Source organism: Trachurus japonicus, chromosome 15 (assembly GCF_045865225.1).
Source record: "Trachurus japonicus isolate A0001 chromosome 15, Traja_1.0".
Lineage (NCBI taxonomy): Eukaryota > Metazoa > Chordata > Actinopteri > Carangiformes > Carangidae > Trachurus > Trachurus japonicus.
The window spans coordinates 2,529,743-2,556,090 of record NC_140921.1 but is presented as its reverse complement, the minus strand read 5'-3'; the positions used below and the strand labels follow the sequence as shown (position 1 = coordinate 2,556,090).

General features: G+C 39.7%; 1 protein-coding gene across 4 annotated transcripts; it reads left to right on the top strand.

Moving 5' to 3' along the window:
• kif11 (kinesin family member 11) lies at positions 1–26,174 on the top strand. 4 transcript variants are annotated; one of them, XM_085799216.1, is made up of 26 exons: positions 1–151; positions 329–436; positions 1,857–1,986; positions 2,823–2,920; positions 3,041–3,119; positions 4,263–4,448; positions 6,620–6,744; positions 6,862–6,952; positions 8,164–8,309; positions 9,216–9,312; positions 10,081–10,176; positions 10,278–10,366; positions 10,966–11,053; positions 12,725–12,798; positions 13,894–14,008; positions 14,946–15,017; positions 15,132–15,267; positions 16,340–16,512; positions 17,510–17,635; positions 17,727–17,882; positions 18,929–19,068; positions 20,211–20,490; positions 21,725–21,947; positions 23,516–23,679; positions 24,580–24,690; positions 25,830–26,174. In XM_085799216.1, exons 2-26 carry the CDS (start codon positions 369–371, stop codon positions 25,938–25,940), a joined length of 3,174 nt encoding a protein of 1,057 aa, XP_085655342.1. In that variant the 5' UTR covers positions 1–151; positions 329–368; the 3' UTR covers positions 25,941–26,174. The 4 variants fall into 4 exon arrangements, with proteins under 4 accessions (XP_085655342.1, XP_085655341.1, XP_085655339.1 ...); XM_085799215.1 differs by having other exon boundaries at positions 23,516–23,688; positions 25,833–26,174; XM_085799213.1 differs by having other exon boundaries at positions 23,516–23,688.
• Positions 26,175–26,348: the final 174 nt, after the last annotated feature.

The following is a 26,348-nucleotide window of genomic DNA, read 5'->3' as shown; positions in this document are numbered from 1 at the left end:
GTTCAGACAGACAGAGCGCCAGAGAGAGGCAGCAGAGGACGGAGGAGACGGTTTACGATTAAAAAACCCCAACTTTTACACCTTTTAACAACCGGAACAGTTAACGGAAACGTTATTAAAGGAGAGAGACACAAGTTTACGGAGTTAATCGGTAAGAAAATTATGGATTTAGGCCAATTTAAACATAGTTAGCTTCGTTGCTAATTTGTCGTTAGCAGTTCATTACAGGGGCGGACGCGTTTGGTGTGTGTCTGTTTCTCATAATTTTTCTTTATCTCAAGGCTGTTGTTCTTGTATATTATATTATATTATATATATATTTTGTCAGATTGACCCAGCAGAGGAACAACAACCCTCTGGAAAACATCATGGCTTCACATAACGGGCTGAAACGGGATGAGAAGGGGAGGAACATCCAGGTGGTTGTCAGATGCAGGTAAAGGAGCAAAAAAACATACAATTTATTTAATGTTTTATATGTGTTTGTTGCATATGCATGTGTATCTTTTACTGTCGTTACTGTGGTTAAAGGTTTGGCAATATTAACATTTCCCATCCCATCAAACTGAGGTGTAACATGGCAGATAATAATGAGTGTTTCCTTTATTTTAATGTAGAGAAACTGACAGTAAATAAGATGAATTATTCTTTTCAAAGTCGAGGTTGTTGAAACTGTGAACAGAGGATCAGATCAGCAGGTGTTGAACAGTCTTTAGTTCCTCTTTACACTAAAAGGCCTGACATGCATTTAAAAAGCCTTCCTTTTTTGACTATTGATGACATTATAAAGGACTACTGCTTCAAAAATGTGACATAAATTTACATAAAATCGAGGTCTAATCATCCTGACTGTTGTTTTTCAAGCTTTTGGTTAAACAGCTTGTGAGATCTGTGTAAAATGAGGTCTTTTAATAGTCAATGTCTTTTTAAGAGTTAAATATTCAAGTGTGAACCTGCAGGAACTCTGTAAATCACCAGATCAATCTTCTTCTTATTTATGTGCTCTAATTACACTGGTATTTGATGTGAGAGATAAAATCTTAACGGGCGGTCTGTTAAAAACCCAGAGGCTCATTAAGGACACCCAAGAAGACTGATGTGAAGTTGTTTTTTTCATCTTTTCAAAGACGCTTTTGTGCAGCTGAGAAAATCTTTTGAGTCTCTCCAACAGAGTCTGTATTGATCAATACATGTTTATCATTCAAGCCTCGTGTGACTCTTGTTTATTGACAGAGGTAAAAGAGGAGGTAAAAAAAAAAAAGTCCAATAACTGTAAAGATCTGCTTCTTTCTCTGAGCATAGGGGTGGGCGATATGGCAAAAATATCATATCACGATTTTTTAAAAATGAAGTCACGATTTCGATTTCATCACAATCTTAAATCGAAAAAAGAAAAACAGACAATTTAGGCCAAAGAACCTTTCTGAATAGATTTTAATCTAAATAGTTGCTTTCAATAAACATGAAAGTAAAATATCAATGAAGACATTACTGTTTGTTTTATTCAACACAGTCATTTTAACAGGATTTTAAGTATCAAAACACTAAATAGCTGATTGAAAAGGGTCAAATAAAAATACAAACTAAAGTTACTGTTATCTCTTTTAGCAAACTTTGCAAATGTCCTTTGTTTGCGCTTTGCAGCATAGAACTGCAGTTTATAGAATGAGCCCCAGACGATCCTACGATCTCTGCACTTTGGCAGATCGTCTACACGCTCTGATCCTTCACCATCTAATATCGCCGTATCACCCACCCCTATCTGAGCATAAATTAAACTTGTTTGAAATTGTTGTTTTTTATTCTAACTTTAATAATGTGAAGTTAAACGAGTCTATTTTTTTCTTCCCTTCCAGACCTTTCAACACCGTGGAGAGGAAGTCGTCCTACGGCGTCATCGACTGCGACCAGAACCGGAAGGAGGTGCTGGTGAAGACGGGAGGGATGAACGACAAGGCGTCGAGGAAGACGTACACGTTCGACATGGTGAGTGGACGAGACGTTTGATCCACCGCCGCTGCTGCTGCTGCTGCTGCTGCTGCTGTCCAATCCTGAGTCTGTTTACAACTCCAGTTAATTATCATTTACTCAGTTTGTGGATAAAACTCCAGGGACGGATGGTTGTCACGTCCCTGCAGCTGCTGACTGGAGGATAAATGATGAATAAAAGCATCAAATCTTCAGATCTGAGAAGCTGGAACCAACAGACATTTGGTTTTGCGCTTAAATAATGAGCTAAAATGAAGGACTGACAATCAAAACAGCTGCAAATTAATATAATGTTGGTTGATTTAACTAACTGCTGCAGCTCCAGTGAAGTTATGAACAAAAACATCTGTATTTTCTCTGCTGTTGGGTGTATGTAATATTATATTTGACTTATTTTAGAGAGTTGTATCTACCTGTATCCTTGTTCTTTCTAACTCTTGTCTATATATTAGGTTTAATTCGTTCATATTTCCGCCTGGAGCTTGAAATAAAATAAAATCTTTGTTTCGGACATGTGAACGGGGAAGAAAAAGAAAAGCGAGAAGCTGCACTTTACAGACTTTAGTTCACATGACGTCATAAAGGGAGTTGGCTGAAGTTAGAAACTTATATAAAACCCAATGAATGAATCATCCAGCTTCCTTTGAATGCTCTGTCATTAATTAATACTTGGACTAATATGAATATAGAGGTTTTGGTCATCAAATCCACGATCATTTGATATGAGTTTGGCGAACTTGGGTTTCTATCAAAAGAATTAATTAAAAAAATAATCTATTTGTTTAGTAATTGATTAACTGATTGATTCATTGGTTGATTGATTTCCTCCTCAGGTGTTCGGTCCGGCCGCGAAGCAGATCGACGTCTACCGCAGCGTAGTCTGTCCCATCCTGGACGAGGTCATCATGGGATACAACTGCACCGTGTTTGCGTAAGTTTTCATCACGTCTGCTGCTCTGAGCTTTTATTTACCTATTTATTCATTCATTTATTCATTTTTTAAATCGATTGAAGCTTTTATTTTGACACGCGAGTGCGTTTCCTGTCTCAGCTACGGTCAGACAGGAACAGGAAAGACTTTCACCATGGAGGGAGAGAGGAGTCCAGACGAGGAGTTCACCTGGGAGGAGGTCAGTTAACGATGCTTTTATATTTTTATTATATTTTAATTCTTTTTTTATCTCAGTTTTCACCACTGTCACTTTTTTTGCACAGTTTTATTCACACTTATCCCACTTTTTTTATCTTAATCCAGATTTTTATTATGTTATTGCAAAGTTAACTTGTACAAAACAACATACAGTTTTATTTTTGGGGGCGTTTTAAGAGGGACAGGTCTGGGGAGAAAGAGAAAGGGGAATGACATGCAGCAAAGGGCCACTGGTGGAATCGAACCATTGCCTCTTTAGCCCCTATACAGTTCTATTTTTACCATTTTCTAAGGTTGTTGTTTTTTTTTTTACCTTTTTCTAAGGTTCTTGCTGCTGTGATATAAGAGTTCCCCAGTTTGGGATCAATAAAGTAAATTGCTGGATAATCTACAGCTGTGTAAAACATTAGGAGACCACTTCAAAATGATCCGTTTCTCTGGTTTTACTATTTATAGATATGTGTTTAGTAAAAATTAACATTTTTATTTTGTTCTGTAAAGTACTGACAACATTTCTCCCAAATTTTAGTAAAAATATTGTCATGTAGAGCATTTATCAGCAGAAAATTGCAACTAGTCAAAGTCTTTTCAGACCTTCAATAATAAATAATGCAAAGAAACATGTTCATATTCATTCCTAAACAACACCAATATTTTAACTTAGAAAGAGTTTATGAAGCAATTTATGTTTAATCCCAACAGTGTTTTTTTTTTTTTTATATAATCTTCAGTGTCTCATTAAGTAGAATGAGTTGGGTTTGTGTTGGTATTTAAGCTGCTTTTTAGACACTAACAGTCACTGTACTTCACATGTTATATATTTTTAAATGTTTCATATTCTATTTTTCTGAATGAGTTATGTTTTTATTTTCATTTTACATGTTTTATCATCTGTCTTTTCGTAAATGTAATTAAGCACCTTCTCTTATGTAAAGATTATTATGAATTATCATTATAAGTGGTTATAAACCAGGAGAAAAAGGCTGAACAACGTGGTTAATGAGACATTTAACTTCAGATTGAACTTTAGAAAACAACAAACAAGATGATGACATTTATATAAAAGTCTCTTTGTGTAAACTGTAAAGAAAACACTGAATTAAACCTCCTGTGTTCCCGTCAGGACCCGCTGGCCGGCATCATACCCCGGACGCTGCACCAGATCTTCGAGAAGCTGTCGGAGAACGGCACCGAGTTCTCGGTCAAAGTGTCTCTGCTGGAGATCTACAACGAGGAGCTGTTCGACCTGCTCAGCCCGACCGAGGACGTCACCGAGCGGCTGCAGCTGTTCGACGACCCGCGCAACAAGGTGACGCCTCGGTTCGATCCCTCTAGCGACGGTTTCACTGCTCGACAACCAGGGAGTTGTGTAGGTGTAGGTCGGATTAGTACAAGTTTACACTCGCATTGAGTCACAGAAGAGAAACAGACTGAAGCCAAACGTTAAATAGAAGCCCCTTCCTCCTCTCACCAGCATTTTGTTCTATTGTCGTAATGGTGAACGAGCGTTTCCCAGTTTCCTTCCACATTTTTCTGTTTTGTAAATATGGTTTTGCAACATTGATAGAAATACAAAAACTTATATCTTTATATGACATACAGCATGTTTATGTTATGATGGTACAATCACAAATAACCTAAAGTGTAACAGAAAAAAACTGTAAAAAAAAAAAAAGTTTTTAAAGATGCACATAGAACCTGAATTTAAAAGTCTTAAAAGCCTTAAAAAGTCTTACATTTATTTAAAGCAGAAGTAAGTGATATATTTGTGTTAATATAAGTCTTAAATAGTTATATCTTCCGACAGCAATCACTTCTATAGAGTGTTTGGACTGAAACACGGGTCTGTCAGTCACTCTGCTCTGCTCTGAGCCCAGGAGAAAACTTTTATTGTATCCTACAAGTTTTTACCCAATGAGGAGAGAGAACGGCATGCAGGGCTGTGTGTGCAGCCAAGGGACGCCGTGAATGTGGCGACGTAGGGACGAGGACTGTTATGGTGCGTTCAAGGAAACTCGTATTTTTCCGACCGTGAAGTGGTACCAGTTCGATCTGGTGCGAGTTCACGGGTCAGAAGTTACGAGTGGCCGTTATAGTGACTTTCACCGGTAAAACAGGTCGGAGAAACAAAAGTGGGTTGCCTGGAACGCTACAAAGTCGTAAGTTGTGACTTGAAGCTGTAATTTACGATTTCAAAAGCCTGCCTGGAACGCAGCATTAGCCAAAACGACCGGGCCGCTTACTTCTGCTTTAAGTATTGTGTTCAATTCTTAAATAATTCTAGACGGGTGTTAATTTTCCTACACCCATCATAATGCTACCTCAAATGCTCCCGCGACACTTCATTGTCTTTATTGAATGTTACTTTCAACTGCAAACGAGCTGAATGTGCAAGTTATAAAATTACAGCCAATTTACTTTGCAAGTAAGTTTGTGACTCATTTCGTTGGACCGCCTTTAGCTTTGATTACCACATGCATTTGCTGTGGCGTCGTTTCAATGAGCTTCTGCAACGTCACAACATTTATTTCCGTCCAGAGTTGCATTAATGTTTCAAAGACTCAGTGGGGTTCAGGACTGGACTCTGGGGTCCATGTTAAAACATGCATATCAATCTAAATAACAATAATATTTTACATGAATACATGCCTTTACCCAAGAATAACCCTTTTAGCTGTTTTTTTTAATATTTCTTTACTTGTTGCTTGGGTTGTGATAAATGGCAACTTATTCCACTCAGAAATGGCTCTACACATAACTGTTTTTTTTATGGCATTAGTTCTTTATTCTTTGTTTTTGGACAGGCAGTGTAGGTCTTAAATTTCATCCATAATGGTTTTAAAAAGGTCTTAACCCTCCTGTTGTCCTACCTGTTCCCTTCCTTCTTTCCTTTTTTTCTCCCTTCCTTCTTTCCACAATCCTTCCTTCCTTCCTTCTGTCCTTCCCTTCTTCCTTCCTTCTTCTCCCTTCCTTGAACAAATCTGTTCCCTCCCTCTATCTTTCCCTTCCTTCTTTCCACAATCCTTTTCCCCTCCCTCCCTTCCTTCCCTTCGTCCTTACTACTTCCTTCCTTTTTTACCCAATCTGTTCCCTCCCTCCTTCTATCTTTCCTTCCTTTTTCCCTTCCTTCTTTCCTCCCATCTTTCCCTTTGTCCTTCCTTCCTTCCTTCCTTCCTTCCTTCCTTCCTTCCTTCCTTCCTTCCTTCCTTCCTTCCTTCCTTCCTTCCTTCCTTCCTTCCTTCCTTCCTTCCTTCCTCTTAAATTTGAGTTGGTGAAACCTGCAGAAACCCTGTAAACATACACAACAGTGTCTGGTTGTTTCCTGACACTTTGCCCTTTATTGCTCCATGCAAAATGAATGAATTTCCCATTGAGGATTAATAAAGTAATTCCTATTCGTATTCGTAAATGCTATGTTGAGGGTCGACCAGCAGATGTCGCTGTATTTAATTGTATTAAATGTGTGTGTGTGTGTTTCAGCGCGGCGTGGTGGTGAAGGGTCTGGAGGAGGTGACGGTCCACAACAAAGACGAGGTTTATCAGATCCTGGAGCGAGGCTCGGCCAAGAGGAGGACGGCCTCCACGCTGATGAACGCCTACTCCAGGTAACACCGCCGCCTCAATACGATCAATACGATCCATCGGATGTGATCGGTTTCTGTTTGGTTTTGAATGTAACGGTAACGGTGGTGGTTGTTTTCTCCGTGTGTGTGTCTGTGCAGTCGTTCCCACTCGGTGTTCTCCGTCACCATCCACATGAAGGAGATCACGCTGGACGGAGAGGAGCTGGTGAAGATCGGAAAACTCAACCTGGTAAGTGACCGCCCGTCCTGCTGCTGCTGCAGGGATCCCACACAATCCGGAAAACCTGGAAAAACGGTCGACCAGGTTTCCAGTCATGAAAAACACAGAAAATGAGAAAAGGTCATGGAAAATCTTGAGTTGTCCTGAAAACATATTTATCACACAGCTCTGTTCGACCTTTTCAGACCCAGTTTAGGATTTAATTTCTATAGAAAACTAGGGACTCTGAGTCTTGGAGCTGATAGAGGAGCAGCAGAGCAGAGAGCTGTTGGTTTAAAAACTAAAAACATGTTTTTGTGTTGGTCTACAATAAATTGATCTTCATTTCTCAGCATGTCAGAGATAATTTCATAGATGAGTTAAAGAGCCTCTGACTGCACATCTTTAAACCGACTTCTGGGGCTGAGAGAGAAATAAATAAATAGAAACAAGCTGTTTAAAGAAAACTTATTTGGCTTTTTATTATCAAAAGTCAAATCTGTCTTTCATAAATCCGTATTTGACTGAAGGTGAATCACAGCTGCATACAAAGTAAAGCTTTCTGGTTCCTTAGAATGAGTTGTTACTAGTCGTTACAAATACATAAGTGGGCGACGCACCCAACCGAGGCGGCCATGTTGCATCGCCATTTTTTACTTCGAGTGGCAGCGTGACCGTAGGTACGGTAACCACGGAAACTCAGCGGAGCTGTCGGCTCGGGGATATCAATATTTATAATGCTATGCAACCGCACCGATAGATGGGGGGGAATTCCTACGTACTATACCTTTTTTTTTAAAATGTACAAATTAGGTTAAACTATGGAAAACAACTCTTCTCCACAGCCTGAATGTGTCTGTGTTGTCTGTCTGTCAGACTGAAGCAGGTATGAGCCGTAATCCAACAACCTCCTCCTCTTCTCTCTTCCTCTTTCCTCTCTCTTCTTCCTCCTCCTCTCTCCTTCTCCTCCTCCTCTCTCTTCTCTCTTCCTCCTCCTCCTCCTCCCTCTTCCTCCTCCTCCTCCTCCTCCTCCTCCTCTTCTCCTCTTCCTCTTCTCGCTTCTCCTCTCTCCTCTTCCTCCTCTTCTCTCTTCTTCCTCCTCTTCTCTCTTCTTCCTCCTCTTCTCTCTTCCTCCTCTTCTTCTTCCTCCTCTTTTCTCCACCTCCTCCTCCTCCTCTTCTCTCCTCCTCCTCCTCCTCCTCCTCCTCCTCCTCCTCCTCCTCCTCCTCCTCTTCCTCCAGGTGGATCTGGCCGGCAGCGAGAACATCGGCCGTTCCGGCGCCGTGGACAAACGAGCTCGCGAGGCGGGAAACATCAACCAGTCTCTGCTGACGCTGGGCAGAGTGATCACAGCGCTGGTGGAGAAGAGGCCGCACGTCCCCTACAGGTGGAGAACACAGAGTCAAACCACAGAGATATATAGATACTAGTGTATAGATTAATTTATTTTAATCTAGTTTAATATCACTGCATTCTTCTAGTTAATCTAGATTTGAATTTTGCCAAAGACGTTCAGAAAGATTCGATCCATGATCCAAAATCAGACCAGATTAAACCTTTGATTTGATTGCAGTGATGTAGGGCTGCAACTATAACGATTATTTTCATTATCGATTAATATGTTGATTATTTAAATGATTAATCGATCAGTTGTTTGACGTCTTTCAACACTTTTTAACATTTTATTGACCAACCAGTGTTTCTCAAACCACCAGACGACATCGTCCTCAAATGTCTTGTTTTGTCCACAAACCAAAGAGAGACTCAGTTTATTGTCATAAAGGAACAAAGAAACCAGAAATATTCACATTTAAGAAGCTGAAATCAGAGAATCTGGACTTTTTTTTTATTAATTAAAAAAACGACTCAAACTGATTATTAGATTATCAGAATAGTTGACGATTCATTTAATAGTCGATTATTGTTAGATCAATCGACTAATTGTTGCAGCTCTACAGTGATGCGAGTGGAGAGGGACGCGAACTCTCAAACTATAACGAGCTGGTACATCACCAAGGTTGTTGCCATGGTGACTGGGAGAATTTGTAATGTCAGGAGGAATGTAAACATATTGAGAAATTGATTTTTATTGGATGCAAAATTAGGATGAGAGTTAGCCTGACCATCCATTATTTTTTTAAAATATAAAAATAGTCGGATAATGTTTTTTTAGCATGAACTCAGTGAACCAATGAAAACGGAGCAGATATCAGAGTGAACTCCTCCGGGTGTTGGGTCACATGACTTAACCCCCCCCCCCCCCCTCCCCCTCCTCTCCTCCCCCCCCCCACAGAGAGTCCAAACTGACCCGCATCCTGCAGGACTCCCTGGGAGGACGAACCAAAACCTCCATCATCGCCACCGTGTCGCCGTCGTCCAGCAACCTGGAGGTACAGTAATATTGTGCAATTTGATCGCCTTTTTTTTTTTACATACAGAAGGTCCAGGTTTTGAAAAGGGTTTAAGTTCACTTTATAATGGAGTATGTTAGTTTATAGGCTCCTACAGTGTTTGTGTGCAGATAAATGTTAAAATGTAGCAGTTTTACCTCAGTCTATATCTCATTTTGTCAGAAAGGTTTCAGAAGTCGTTTTTTTCTATAGGCAAATTGTTTGGTAACGTTGTGTTATTATTTCATAGCGTGGTGAATGTGCAGGTCACAACTTGTCCACCAGAGCGTTGTGGAGTTGTTGGATTGTGTATTTGATGAGTTTGATGAGGGAAACCAAGAAATCCCATAATGAGCCTCCGTAGCGTAGCTCTGAGCAGCTCACGGCTCTGCTCCGCCGTTCTAAAAAATAGCTTGCACCGACAATTAAAGGTAACGAACCTACTGCTATGACTATAGGGATTATGGCAATGGGCCAATTTGCCAAAATGTTGAACTATCCCTTTAAAGACTGACTTACATGTGATGTGTATTTTTTGGGGGGAAATATGGTTCCTAGAATAGTCTGTAGACAATCATAATCATTCAACTGTTTCGCTGGTGTTAAAAATCGAGAAAGTCGGCAATATCGTAGAATTTAACAATTTAAATTGAATCGGCATCCAAAAAATCGAATCTGGAGAAAAGCGTATCGTCCCAGCCCTAGTTACTAATATGTGTGTGTGTGTTACTGTTACTAATTAATGAGTGTGTGTGTGTGTGTGTGTAGGAGACGCTGAGCACGCTGGAGTACGCCAGCAGAGCCAAGAACATCATGAACAAACCTGAAGTCAACCAGAAACTCACTAAGAGGACACTCATCAAGGTGAACGAGTCGACTCACCTGCATCATGTGACATCATGTCGTTGCCACGGTTACACGATGGAAACTGACCAATGTGTGTTTTGCGTGTTTTTGTTTTCCAGGAGTACACGGAGGAGATCGAGCGTCTGAAGAGAGACCTGGCCGCCGCGCGGGACAAGAACGGCGTTTACCTTTCCTCGGAAAACTACGAGTAAGACGCAGGGGGGAGTGGGCGGGGCTTACTGGGCATCCCATAATAACACCTGATACAGTACATCCCCAGAGCAACAGGTTCTGATAGAACAAAGAGCTAATCTGACAAAGAATTTAAAGTTAAACCGAGTTATTTTATATTATTTAACCAGATAATTATATATATATTAAGACGACGTGTTGGTTTATCAATTCACACAATTGATCCACGATTGATTTTCACTCATTAAATTCAGTAGTAGAAGTAGAAAAACTTCATATTTAATAAATCTCACTGAGAATTATTCACATTTTATCCCACTTAATCAATTATTGTCATTCATTTTCTATTTGATAAACTCAGTGTTTTAAACTGGTCTTCATTTAATTAAATTAAATTGATCAATGCATCAGTCAAATCAAATGATCAATTTATTATTGATTTGAAATAACAATGAAGATTCTGACGAAATGAGTTTTTAAATGAGGAAAGTTTGATAAATGTTTATTCACTGTGTATTAGTAAAAATGAGAATTCACCTGTTGAGATGCAGCTTGTTCACAGTGTGTGTGTGTGTGTCTGTCTCTGTGTGTGTGTTCATGTGTTCATCCATCCAGGGGCATGATGAGTCAGATCACGGCCCACGAGGAGCAGATCTCCGAGTACACCGAGCGGATCGCCGTCATGGAGGAGGAGCTGAAGAAGGTACGAGAGGAAGTCTGACCTCTGATCTCCTTGTGTTTGTGCTTTTTTATTTTGAAAAAATGAATCGTCCTCTTGCAGGAAGTCGCAGTCTGAGCATCGAGTTGGAATCAGAGTCAGAATATTAAATTATTAAGATGTAAATTACAAAAGCACAGCTGCAACGATGGTTGATAGTTGATTAGTCAGTATTTGTCCAGCAGGGGGAGCTGTTATGAGGATGATAGACACAACTTCAGATTAAGAACTACTTTATTTGATCTTCCTCTGAGATTCATTAAAGTGTCCTCCTGCTCTTCAATGGCTTCATATATCAGCAGGTTAATCGTCACTTCATAAATAACAAGAAATAAATATCTCAGAGTTCTCAACTACAGTTCAGGCTGAAAAAATATACAAATTACTTTGAATGGCTTCCTTTTTCTCCTTCTTCCTCCTTTTTATTTATATCTATATCTATATATTATTTTGGTCGACTCTCTGCTCCACTTTGTGTCGTCTCTGCTCTTGTGAAATGTGTGCACATGCTTTGTCCAGTTTCAGTCGGATTAAGGGGCGAATACATGCAGAAGAAAATCGGTTTCCCTTCACATCACATCATCTGGGAGTTTTAGTTGAATCTGGAGAAGTTCAGTCTAGAGACGTCACCACTACTCGTTTCACAATTAATCGCGGTATTAAACGGCAACGATTATTGAATTGTAAAAGTTCCTAAATGTCGTCACTTTCCAAAAAAAGATGATGTCAGAACCGTGTCGACAGATCAGTGCAACAGCGCAACAGCGTTACACATGCGGTTGATGTGTAACTTTGTCTGCAACTGGTGCGTAACATACAGAGAGACATGTCTGAGTGGTGAAGTTTATCAGAGGAAACTGATTCACCTCCAAACAAACAGATTAAATCAAAGACGTCTGATATGAATCATCACCTGCAGGAAACACACCTGGCTGTGTAAATACACAGTAACTGGGTTAAATTACGTTAATTTACTTAACGTAACACATCTTTATTTACGTATATAGCGCATTTCATACCAAGGCAACTCAATGTGCTTTACATAAAGACAAAAACAAACTTCAAAAATTTCCTCTGGCCCTTTTATTAATAGATACTTTAAATATTCTGTTTATATAATTAACAATGCAATTATATTTTGACTATATTTTAGTGTAAACATTCATAGTGTTGTAAAATTATTAAAAATAATCGTGACTATTTCTCTGACAATAATTGTACCAAGAAAATCTGTAATCGTGACGTCACTAGTCCAGTCTGAACCGGAGTAACGCGTTTCAGTCGTCCAGTTCTAGACAGATTGTGTGAAATCACAATGTCGCTCTGATCAGAAGTCGGGGTTTTAACTCAGAAACCAGATCACCAACAGGAAATGACCTCCTCCCTCCTACCTGCACCACTCGTCTTCTCTCCGTCCTCAAAGTGCCGTCACTTTATCTTTCTTTATCTTTATGAAACACAAACTCATGCATTTTTTTTATTTTTTATTCTGTGTTTTTAACCTGCATCATTTATTATTCATCCACTTTGTTTGAATTTCTATGTGTTTCCATCTGTTCTTTTTATGTTGGAGGCCACCACAGGTTTCATTGTTTTCACACAATGACAATAAAGAGTCTTATCTCTTCATCTCTTCATCTCTTCATCTCTCTGCAGGTGACGGAGTTGTTCGGGGACAGTAAATCCAGACTGGAGCAGGCCACCGTCGACCTGGATGAGAAGCAGCAGAGGTGAGGACGCCGCCGCCGTCTGTCGAGTCTAATCTTTCTTTATTTTTGTCCTTACCACAAAAAATACCACATAAAATCACATGATAACACACATTAAATAGCATGGATGCAAACAGCGCGCCGAAAAGCGAAACTCGCTTTTTTCATGACCAATTAGGTGACTTGTGTGAATCGTTCAGATCCGAAGAGTTTTTGTTTTGGGGGGGGGGGGGGTCTCAGCGTCTCAGCTGGGGTCAGTAAAATGTTTTTCTAACAGGCTGACAGTGACAATCACGTGAAACTGAGGCGAACTCATTCATGGTCTCTGATTATACTGGTAACAGCCGACCTCCAATGTTGACGCGACATGCGCGCTCATTAAAGCGGCGCGTATCCGCGTACAGTCGGTGCGACGGCGTTGTTTCCCCCCGTGCACGTGGAGCTGTGCGCCGCGGACATGCACGGTTCCCTACGTTGCTGTGTCAGGCAGGTGTTTCCACGGAGCTCTGCCCCGTTTCAGAGGTGAAGGAAGCCCTGAGTGGAAAGACGTCGCCTCCGCGATGTAGAATGTGTTCAGTTAAAGTGAAACTAACACATTATATAGGCCTATATGTCCATTACACACTGAATGAAACATCCCATGTCTTTATTTATTCAGTTTATTTTAATAGTAATAATTATGACTAACATTCAGTGAAGACCTCAAATTCAGTATCTCCAAAATGGAAATATTGCTAAGGAATTTTTTTTTTAAAGCATTTTTAATATAGAAATGTTGGCCTTCTGAAAACTATGTCCATCTATAATCAATCAATACTTGGTTGGGGTTGAACTACTGGAAATTGACTTTTCCGTGATTTGTTAATGGTGAGCACCCCCCCCCCCCAGGAAATTCCTCTCTTTTTTGGTCCTGACCCGTTTGCATCCCTGAAATAGATAACATGTCATTCAATACACAAAGAAAGAGTAAAAAGCTGATGTACATCGCTCTAAAATGTCCTGGAATGCGTTCATGAATTTAATATTGTAATTGCATTCGGTATGATATATTTCGTTGTTTTGGCAGCTCTTTGTTGACCTAGTTTGCGCGTGTGTGTGTGTGTGTTTGTGCTTCAGGCTGGAGGAGACGAGCAGAGACCTGCTGCAGACCAGAGACAAGCTGAGTCAGGAGGAGTTCGTCAGCTCGGAGCTCAGCTCGGCCCAGGAGACGCTCTACAGCGCCGCCGGGCAGGTAAAGACACCACACGCTTCACTGTGTGTGTGTGTGTGTGTGTGTGTGTGTGTGAACTATATTTAGATTTGGTTTGGTTTTTAATTTGCTTCGAGTCGTGTCAGTTCCTCTTTTCTGTTCCTGTACTTTCCAGATTGTCAGTGATGATGTTCATGAGTCGCCTCTAAACTTCCTCTTTGACCAAAACAAGTTTTTATTTAACTTTTTATTTCCGTTCTCGGTACCAGCCTGTTAGTACGGAGAAACAGAAGATTTAATCGTAAATGGGTGAATTCAACTGTGAAATGTAGTGAAGAATTTGAATATATTCACACACACATACATAATTAACTTGTTAGTGATGGACAAAAGAAAGGTAGAAGTAATTTAATTAAAGCATGTTGTACGGCGAAACAGAAGAGTTAATCACAAAATTAATTCAAAAGAATTTAACAAATGTTTAGAAAATACATAATTAACTTGTTAATGGGAGACAAAAAAGAAGAAAAGGAAGACACAGAAAGATAGAAGTAAAAAATGAAATAAATAAAATGGAAAAATACAGAAAAATAATAAAATGAACATTGAAAGTATTACCCAACCCTATCACTGTCCCATTTTTAAATGTAAATGCATTAACCTTTTTATTTGAATAGAGTGCAGACTTCACACTTCAGGATGAATTAACCGACAGGCGGACTGAATCGAGTGACGTTTAACGTGTCTTTATCGTTAAAAGTACAAAAAAAACCAACAAATCCATATGAAGTTTTCCGTGCTTAAATCCAATGTGCAATCTCCTAGTATCGATACAACGAATTGTTAACTGGATTGTTAAAATTGATATGTGGACGGTCAACTAGCCGAGCACAGATCAATGTAGCTGGATCATAGGAATGTAAATCGATGCATCGATGGAGCAGATAATAATAATATGAACGTCCTGTTTGTTTCTCAGCTGCTGACCACGGTGGACGCCAGCACCAGCGACGTGTCGGGGCTTCACGACAAGCTGGACCGGAAGACCAAGGTCAGACACACACACACAGCTACACATCAGCTATCATAATAATATTATTAATAATGATAATAATAATCATGGTGGTATGATCTTCCCGTGTGTTGAACCTCCCGCGTGTTGCAGGTGGAGCAGCACAACCGTCAGATCCAGCTGAGCTTCTCCCAGCGGATGGACGAAGCGTTCAGCCACGTGCAGCGCTGCGTTCAGGAGCACGGCGCCAAACACCACGACATGCTGAGCGGCTACGCACACGCCATCGGTACGGTCAGCACACACACACAAACACACACTGACTCTTTTAGATTAGATCTGATCGACCGACCGGCATCAAGGTTATTACAGTTTAAAATATTTCATTAGTTTTTATTTTTTTTAGTTTGCCCCTTTTTTTTAAAATTCAGATTAGTTTTAGTGAGTTCAACAAGTGATGAATCAGTTTTCATTTAGTTTTTATTTTAGAGGAACTGACTAATTTTTATTTTTAGATTTACTTTGCACAGTTAAAAATACACAAGTAAAAGGAACAATTTGAAAGTGCTGGAAGTGACGAAAAAAGAGTTTATTAGATGTAGGGCTGCAACTAAGGATTATTTTTTATTATGGATTAATCTGTTGATTATTTAAACGATTAATCGATGAGTAGTTTGGTCAATAAAATGTTGTAAAACATCAATGAGTGTTTCTCAAACTACCAGACGACATCGTCCTCAAATGTCTTGTTTTGCCCACAAACCAAAGAGAGACTCAGTTTATTGTCATAAAGGAACAAAGAAACCAGAAATATTCACATTTAAGAAGCTGAAATCAGAGAATTTTGACTTTTTTTCTTTAAAAAACGACTCAAACTGATTATTAGATTATCAAAAGAGTTGACGATTAATTTAATAATCGATTATTGTTCGATTGTTGCATCTTTTAATTAGACGCTTCCACCTACAATGAAATATAATGTTGTCATACAAAAAGAAAGCAGAACAGACAATATATAAATGATGATAATAAAATAAAAATGATCGCAGGGAAATTACACGAAGGGATAAACGATAAAAATGTATAAATAACAATAAAAGAAATGAAAAAGAACAAAACAAAAGAATTGTTTTAAAGAGATTACACAAAAAAATTAAGTGTGTGTCTTGTCGTTGTCGATATTTCAGACATCCTTTAGTTCACATTTACTTTAGTTTAGTTAGTTTTGCATTGTTAATTGTAGTTTTTCAGTCTACTTAATTATTTTTTCACTGCTAGTTTTAGTTTTAATTAACCATAATAACCCTTCATCTCACACACAAACACTAACGAGCTCTGTTTCTTCTCTCTCTCCCCCTCAGACGGTTTGATCGGGACCAACGAGGCGGCGTTGTCCGGACCCGTCGCCACGCTGAAGTCGGTCGTGGGCGGCGTCGGGCGGCTGATGGCCGACGGCGTGTCGCGCTGTCAGGACCGAGTCCGCCAACAGGAGGCGCTGTGTCTGCAGGACAAGGAGGCGCTGCTGCAGCTGCTGGTGAGGAACAAACAACCAACCAGTTAAACTTTATTTATATAACACTGATACAAAGATACAAAGGAGGAATTAAGAAAACAGCAAAGATAAAAACTAATGACAAAGCAAAAGTTAGTTATCCAGTGTTGACTCACAGTTTTAGTGAAATGTAGGACTTTTTTAGATGTTGTCACTTCCATAAATTCATAGGAATGACTGATCAATGAATGGAAATCCCTGTTCTAAGAAGATAGAAATATCTCAGTGAATAGTTAAATGGCCAATGGGAGTGCACAGGAGCATCTATATAAATTAGAATATCATGGAAAAGTTTATTCATGTCAGTAATTCAATTCAAAAAGTGAAACTAACACATTAATAGATCCATATTACACACAGATTGAAACATTTAGGTCTTTATTTATTCAATTTCTCTTAATTGTAATGATTATGGCTTCACATTTAATAATGAAGACCTGAAATTCAGAACCTGAAAACATTTGAATATTACAAAAACAATTTCAAAAAGTATTTTTAATGTGGAAATATTGGCCTTCGTAAAGGTTTGTCCATCTACCGTACTGTATATACACTCAATGCTCTGTTGAAGCTGTTTCACTTGAACTACTGGGAATGGACTTTTCCATTATATTCTAATTTATTGAGATGCAGCTGTGTATTCAACCATATTTTGACCAAAAATCTACAAAATAGAATCACATTTAGTGTAGTATGTGCAGACACACAAGGAATTTGATGCAATAACATAATACAACAGAGAATACGTAGAAGTACAAACATCGATAAGTAAGTATCAATTCAGTTCAAAAAGCGTCTATCACAAGGACAGAAAATTGTCATCAGTTTGGACATACAAACACCAACGTAAAAGCCCACATAAAAAAACTCACATAAAAGCTATAATTATTATTATATTATAATATTATTATAACGTTACATTGGAAATTAATCTAAAATAAGAGTTGTTGTTGTTGTTGTTGTTGTTGTTGTTGTTTAGGACGAGCACCAGCAGGACATGGAGGAAGTCTTGAACGTTCAGATCCTGATGGGTTTGTCGGCGCTGACGGAGCTGACGGGCGGACTGAGAGGCTCCGTGGAGAAGCAGCGCGGTCTGGCCGACCAGGTCTGAACAACACCACAATAACACAACAATAACACCACAACACCAGAACAGATCGATTCAACGTGTGTGTGTGTGTGTGTCTCTCCCTCAGGTGGAGGCGATGAAGGAGACGAGCGTGTTCCTCGGCGCTCTGGTGCAGCAGCTCGGCGCTCTGAGGACCGACAGCCTGCAGAGTCTCAACGCTCTGCAGGCTGAGCAGGAGCAGCTGGAGGCGCAGATACAACAGGCGCAGGAGAAACACAAGACGGTAACACACATTCATTCTTGACAGATATAGAAGAAATGGTTGCCAGCCACATCCTATCAAAGTTTGCAGAGCTGAGAGAGACGTTGTGTCGGATGATCCTTTCCATATGTAGCAGATTAGTGATTTATGAAAGCCAGGCCTTAAAGGGATAGTATCATTTTTTTTAAAGTGGGGTTGTATGATCTACAAATAGCCCCTAAGTACTTTAATTGCAGTAGAAGACTCTCTGCACTCCTCCCGTTAGCAACGCCAGCCCATAATAGCCCTGCTCAGAGATTTACAACATACAGTGTTGTGAACAGACCCAAAGAAAAGGCCTATTTTCGTGGCCTAAAAGAGGTTTTACCTGGAAAAAAAATACACAGTTCCATCGTTCGCTATAATATAATTTTTTCCAGCCCCTCAAAGGAAAAACACAGTTTTTATTTGGACCTATTTGGACCAATTAAAGTACTTGGGGGCTATTTGTAGATCCATACAACCCCACTTTAAAAAAAATGATACTATCCCTTTAAAGGAAGGCGCCTCGTCACTTTTCCAATGAGTTAAGATGTTCCTTCTTGAAATGACCGTTCCATATTGTATAGTTTTACGGTGGTGGCGTCCGTGAAGAGTCACCGCGGTAACGCAGTGAGGAGGAATGGAGCGTTACACTGATGCTGCATTCACCTGCAGTCGGGCAGACGGCCGTCGCTAACGAACCAGATGTCATTTTAGTCACAGAAGTCCAGAGAAAGACGGTAAAACAATACCACATCGCCATGACAACATATCGTCACATGTATAGTTTTGCCTCGTGCTGACGGACCACTTGTTTACAGAGAGGCTTGTTTACGCTGTTACGTGCAGCGGCTGTCGTCCGTCTGCCGTCTGCCCAATTTCAGGTGAATGCAACATGAAAAATACGAGTTGCTTGCGATAAACAACCACAACGCTAGATGGGAGGAATTCCTACACGATGTAGCTTTTAAGTGTTAGGACTGTTCAGATGAAGCTTGATTGATTGATTGATTGATTGATTGATTGATTGATTGATCGGTCACCAGGGCATGAAGCAGACCATCCAGTGCCTGCAGGACCAGCTCAACCTGCTCACCATGGAGACGCAGCAGGGCTACGCCGACCTGCGCTCGGCCTCGTCGGCGCTGCAGAAGCCGCTGCTCAGTCTGCAGGAGAACATCAGCAGGTGGGAGGAGCATTTCTGTCGTTCACCTCTCACACTTTCCCAACCCCCCCCTGGTCAAATGAAAGGTCACTGGGGCCTGGTTTCTGGCAAGGAGGTTTATCTCTGGGAAAACTCTGGATGTCCTGAATTTCAGAATGAAAGTCCAATTTTTGGACCCGTAATGAATTTTAACAACATCCATGACCCTTCGCTGGACAAAAATGTCCATTGGGTTTTTTTTTATGTAAAAAATGTTAACTAACAGATTTCACCATGATACTTCCCAAGTTTATCACTCACATTAAGACAAATATTTTTGTATTACAAGTTTTGTCAAATTTTATGTTAAAAAAAATATGTAAATGACGCAATATCTAATGAAATATGCACTAATTTCCAGAACTGAAATCTGAACAATGGATAAAGCCCCTTTTTAAAAATTCTTGTTTTTATTTTGTTGACATATTATAGTCAGAAGTTTTCACTGAGGGGATTTTGGATATCTCTTTTTTTTTTTTTTTTAGCACTAAAATACCGTCACCAACCGGCCTTGTGTTGCCTGTCTGGTGGCATATATACGTATACAGGGTATCCGCGGGGTCTTGAAAGTATTAAAAGGTGATCAATCAATTTGGGGAAAATTAAGACCCTTAAAAAGTATTAAAAAGTCTTTTCACGACTTTATAAAGTCTTAAATTTTGGAGGTATTTTTTCAGAATTGGCTGTCCAAGAGTTTGAAACCTAAAAAACATTGTAAAAGTGTGTGAATTTATTCATTTTTAAAAAACAAAGATGAACCGGTACATAAAAAAAGAAAAGAAGATTGTTTTGTTTTGTTTTGTTTTTTGAGAGTGGAGCAATGTGTTGTGTTTTTTTTATAAACTTTGCCTTATCCCAGCCTATTTTGAATTCTGTTGCATCATAGTGGTCTATAGTCTTTATCACAAACTAGAACTGTTAAGTTAAAAGTGTCACTGATGTAAATGGTTGCAGCTTGAAGTGGCGGTGAGGTGTTAAAAAAATATTGAGAAGGTCTTGAAAAAGTCTTAAAGGTTTTAAAATTAACTTCAAGATTCCTGTATAAACCCTGATATATGAATCATGACTGTGTTTTAACTGATTGTATTGATATATTGTTGTTGTGTGTCTCCCGTGTCGTGCAGCGGCTGCAGAGCGGCGGAGCGCCAGGCGTCCGACCGCGCCGACCTCGTCTCCTCCTCCTCCTCCTCCGTCGCCGCCTCGCTGCGGCTCAACGCGGACGAGTGCTGTGCGACGCTGGAGGAGATGTCGGGCTGCAGCTCTCACCTGCAGCGCGCCGCGTCCGGCCTCGTGCAGCGGCACCGCGACTGGAGCACCGGCGCCCGGGAGCAGGCGGAGAGCCGGGCGCAGGAACGACTCGCCGCGCTGGGGACGGTTTCCTCCGACGCTCAGGACCTGAAGCAGGTGAAGGAGACGACAGACAGAAATGTATCTTGATTCAGACAGGAAGCTGTTTATATATAATATTTGTCTTATTTCTAGTCAAAACAAATCTAATTATACTAAAAATAAGACTCATCACATTAAAAGTAGCTTGTTTTTAGACACTTTTTACTTCTTTCAAGCAGATTTTCACTTGAAATAAGTAGAAAAATCTGACAGTGGAGCAAGTTCTTCTTTCTTATGACAAGCACATAAAACTGGCAGATTTTTCTACTTGTTTTCAGATAATTTTCATTTGTTTCAAACAAATGTTTCACTTGAAATAAGTTCATTTTTAGGTGATGAATCTTATTTAAAGTGAAAAGAGTTTAGTTTTGACTAGAAATGAGACATTTTGACAAGAAATATGACAGATATTCTTGGAAAGATTTTGAGTTTTTGCAGTGAAGGACAGTTCCTGTCAAATTCAACCTGGGGCTCCAGTTTCTAATATTTTAGCTCTAACAGAAATGAATGTTTAGATTTTCTTTTTAATGTCTCCTGTTCTGCAGTAGTTCTGTCTGTCGCTGCATCGCCTAAGAAGTGTAGAATGGGAGCAGACGGATCTTAGGCTGTTTAATAATAATAATAATAATATTATAATACATTTTATTTGTAAACTGTAACTTTGTAAAATGCTTGAAGACACTTCACCCTAAAAAATGAAGTCAAAATGAAATAAAATTAAAAAACAGCAATAAAACATTAAAAAAAACCCCACAATTATACATTAAAAGCTCATTTTAAAAAGGTGAGTTTTAAGCTGGTTGGGAGGTGTGTGCAGATACAGATGGGTTTCAGGCTGGAAACCCATGGAGCTGGAACACAAAGTTTGGTCTGAAGCTCCTGTTTGTTTTATCAACAAAGGAATATGAACTCTATGGCTCCAGACTTTTGCCCCTAAACTTTGAGACAGTGCAAGTAAATGTTTCATCTACTTGTGCAATGTCGTCTTTCTTGAAGTGAACAAACACAACAAACCCCTCGCTGTATGTTTGAAGACGTCTGACGTTGTCTGTGATGAAAAAGAAATAGTGGTTTTGTGCAGAACAGGAGGCATTGGAAACAAAATCTGCAGATTCGTTCTGTTAGAGATAAACTATTAGAAACTAGAGCTCCAGGTAGGATTTGACAGGAATCGTCCTTTAAAGACACAAAGAGCCGAGTGCCTCTGATCCTGACTGTGACCGTGTCGTGTCTCTCTCTCTCTCTGCAGAGCGTGGAGTCTCACTGCACGGAGCAGCTGCAGCGAGCCGAGGACGAGCTGACGCGTCGGCAGCAGGAAGTCAGAGAGGCTCTGACGGCCGTGCAGACCCAAACCGGTCTGGACCGGGTCCAACTGGACCGGCAGCGGGCCGAGGTCGAGGAGCAGCTGGAGGCCAGTCAGCAGCTGGTGGAGGGCTTCCTGCACGAAGAGCTGCAGCACGACGTCCCCACAGGTACCGGCCTCAGGGTTTTAACACGAGAAGGTGTCGCTTTCTGATTTATTGATTCAGTTTCCAGTTCAGTATTGATTTATTTAGAGAGATTTCAGTTTTAACAGCAGTTTTCCTCGGTTATGAGGAAGATTTTCACAGAACTTGTGCTGCAAATTGTACAAAGATGGAACTGTCTAACCTGGTGCATTATTAAAAAATTTTAATATTAATGTTTGCATTAAAAATGGACCCAAACGCAGCAACATTAATGCACATTTATTTATTTATTGAACGTGACCCACTCCAGAAGTTTAACAGGGCAGCTCTTCAGTACAGTCGTGGGCGATAATTCAAGTTCTGAATGGACGTGAAAAAATGTAAACGGCAGCCTAAGATCTGTGATCTCGTCCTGTTGGTCTCTTCAGAGTCACAGAGAGAGGAAACAGGACATTTCAAACATTAAAAGATCAATCTTAAGGATTTTATGAATCGGTATCGGATCTTTTCAAATGAATGAATCAGAAAATTGCCTTTTTCTTTTTAAAATATTTATTGGTTTTTCAATTTTATGAACACAAACATTAGAAAAGGGAAAAAAAACAAAAGTCCCACCCCAAACTAACAGTGAGCGCTGCACTTTATATACAGTATACATAAATTGAATGAGTAAATAAGATGACAGTAGATCAACGAAGAGCACATAACTTGAAACGAAAGAAAGGGCTGAGACAGTTCTCATCTTCCAGGGACAGATGATGAGTTAAAGCGTCTGTAAGAAGGAACGCAACGGTTCCCAGATCGAAAACTTGTCTGATTCAACCTTTAGAAAGGAAAAAGAGCAGAAATCTGTGATGTCTGTGTCCGAGACATTGTCTGGAGCATCATGGTTAGCGGGGTATCCGCGGGGTCTTGAAAAGTATTAAAAGGTGATAAATCAATTTTGGGAAAACTAAGACCCTTAAAAAGTATTTTCACAACTTTATAAAGTCTTAAATTTTGAAGGTATTTTTTTCTGAATTAGCTGTCCAAGAGTTTGAGTCCTAAAAAACATTGTGAAAGTGTGTGAATTTATTCATTTTATTAAAAAACAAAGATGAACCGGTACATAAAAAGAAAAGAAGATTGTTTTTGTTTTTTGAGAGCGGAGTAATGTTTTTTTATTTGATAAACTTTGCCTTTTATTTATTTATTATCCTAGCCTATTTTGAATACTGTTGCATCATAGTGGTCTATAGTCTTTATCACAAACTAAAACTGTTAAGTTAAAAGTGTCACTGATGTAAATGGTTACAGCTTGAAGTGGCGGTAGTGGAGGTATTAAAAGATATTGAGAAGGTCTTGAAAAAGTCTTAAAAAGGTGTTAAAATTAACTTCAAGATTCCTGTATAAACCCTGGGTTAGGTAGACAGAAAGGTTTACCACTGGATTACAGAGTGGATAAATGTGTGCATTACATTTATAACAAAGGTTGGAGGTGTCGAAGAGTCGTAGCCCTGAAGAGTCAGAATAAAGTAGAAAATCAGTTGTTTTATTCTTTTAAACCGCCCTAGTCAGTCGGTTCTCTAACTGGTTTCCTCTGTGGCCTTCAGGTGCCACGCCGCAGCGTCGGGACTTTGCGTACCCGCGGCATCTAGAGAAGCTGCGTAGCCGCGGCGACCTGCTGGACAGTCTGAGGAGGCAGCAGGAGGAGCTGCAGGCCGCCATGCAGCAGGAGCTGGAGGAGGAGGAGGAGGAGGACGACAAACACAGCCAGGTGGACCATGTAGGTCGACTCTGATTGGCTCACACCACCCTAACCTTTATATTCATTATCCATTCATCTGTTGACTATTTAAACCATTAATCGATTAGTTGTTTGGTCGATAAAATGTTGAAAAACATCAATCAGTGTTTCTAAAACCACCAGACGACATCGTCCTCTAATGTCTTGTTTTGTCCACAAACCAAAGAGAGACTCAGTTTATTGTCATAAAGGAACAAAGAAACCAGAAATATTCACATTGAAGAAGCTGGAATCAGAGAATTTGGACTTTTTTTCTTTTAAAAAAACGACCGAAAACTGATTATTAGATTATCAAAGTGGTTGACGATTAATCAATTAGTTGTTTGGTCAATAAAATGTTGAGAAATATCAAACAACTAATCGATTAATTGTTAAAATAATCGATTATTAAATGAGTCGTCAACTATTCTGATAATCTAATAATCAGTTTGAGTCGTTTAAGAAAAAAAAAAGTCCAAATTCTCTGATTTCAGCTTCTTTAAATGTGAATATTTCTGGTTTCTTTGTTCCTTATGACAATAAACTGAGTCTCTCTTTGGTTTGTGGACAAAGCAAGACATTTGAGGACGTTATGGTGGTTTGAGAAACACTGATTGGTCAATAAAAAGTAAAAAAAATGTTGAGAAATACCAATCAGTGTTCCTCAAACCACCAGACGACGTCCTCAAATGTCTTGTTTTGTCCACAAACCAAAGAGAGACTCAGTTTATTGTCATAAAGGAACAAAGAAACCAGAAATATTCACATTTATTAGATTATCAAAATAGTTGACAATTAATATACCGTAATCGATTAATTGTTGCAGCTCCAGATCTCACCTTGATGGTGTCATGAGTTAACCTTCTCCTCGTTCCTCTCGGTCGTGTTCAGGACTCTCTGGAAGACGAGCTCAGCACCTGCAACGAGAGTCTGGCCACGGAGCCGTCGTTCATCGACGAGAACCTCGTCTTCAACGAGAGCAAACGAGTTCCCTTCTTCAAGGTGAGAATCTCTTTAGCCCCGAGATGGGGAAAAGTGTCGGTTAAACTGTTTTTATTACCCAGGGGGCAAAGCAAAAAAACGGACACGGACACGGAGCGTTGTAAAAGGTTTGACACCATAAATGATATCTAGGAACTTGAAGGATTAAAACCTGGTGGACGACCTGGTCAACTAGCTGCTGGAAAGCTACAGGGGGCCAAAACCCCTTTCTGGGGTCATTTTGCTGGCGAAATGATGTAAATGCAAATATTTAGCTACTACAATGACATAAATAGTCATACAACTATAACATTTGGCAGAGAGTATCTTGACACATAGGGGGAGGCATGAAAAAAAGATTCTGGGGTTTGTTGCAACTCGATTTTAAGATATCACCCTCAACATCCCAAAAAAGACCAAAAAAAAGTACTGTTCGCCTGACAAATTCTCATGAAAATGATTATTTTTCAGCACTTTATGGAGAATATCAATGCTTAACATGTATATAGAAAATTTCCTTAATTCATAAGCTTCCATTTGAGTCCAAGATAGCCTTTCTATCTCCAAAGCCCCACTTGCTGTGGCCAACGGTCTTCTCTATCTATCTGTTCACTTTGGGGAGACCAGAAATAGAATGGTTTCTGATCATGCTAGTTAACATGGAGTTTTTCACAATAGGTGTTGCATTGTTTGGCGTCAGCCTGTAGCTTTCCAGTAGCTAGTAGAAAGGCTATCTTGGACTCAAATGGAAGCTTATGAATTAAGGAAATTTTCTATATACATGTTAGGCATAGATATTCTCCATAAAGTGCTGAAAAATAATAATTTTCATGAGAATTTGTCAGGCGAACAGTACTTTTTTGGGATGTTGAGGGTAATATCTTAAAATTGAGCTGCAACAAACCCCAGAATCTTTTTTTCATGCCTCCCCCTATGTGTCAAGATACTCTCTGCCAAATGTTATAGTTGTATGACTATTTATGCCATTGTAGTACCTAAATATTTGCATTTACATCATTTCGCCAGCAAAATGACCATATCATTTCTGGTGTCAAACCTTTTACAACGCTCCGTGTCCGTTTTTCCAAAAAACTGGGATTTTGCCCCCTGGGTATATAATAGAAATGATAATTGAAACCGAGTCGTTTCCCTTCCACCAGCAGAAGAAAGGTGGGAAGAAGGAGTCGAAGATCCCCGCCAAGTCCAAAGTGACGGAAAACGACGCGTCAACGCCTCAGAAGTCCAGACTGCCGCTGCGCTGCCAGAACTAAAGCGGCGCTGGACAAAACAACGATATTGCAGCTCAAGTCTTTCTAATGTCTAATATTTCTTTGTCTTTTTAAAAAACGTTTGTCACATTGAACTGTCACTTGTTTTAGTAACGCAACGTTTTTATTTCAAATATTTCAAGTCGTTTGTAATATTAAAGAAAAATTTTACTTATTTTATTATCAATGTTTGTTTGTGTGTTTTAATTTCAGGCAATAAAGTTTTAGTAGAATCTGTGACCGTTTTCATCGTGTTTGTTCAAAATGAGGAACTACGTATTAAGATCTGGTGAAATTGCCACGGCAACAGGATCTGTCCCAATAGCCACAGTTGTGATGATATTGATCAGCTCAGTTCTAGTCGATCAACATTTCCACTGTTTTCTAACTCTAGAGAAGTTTGTTGTAACT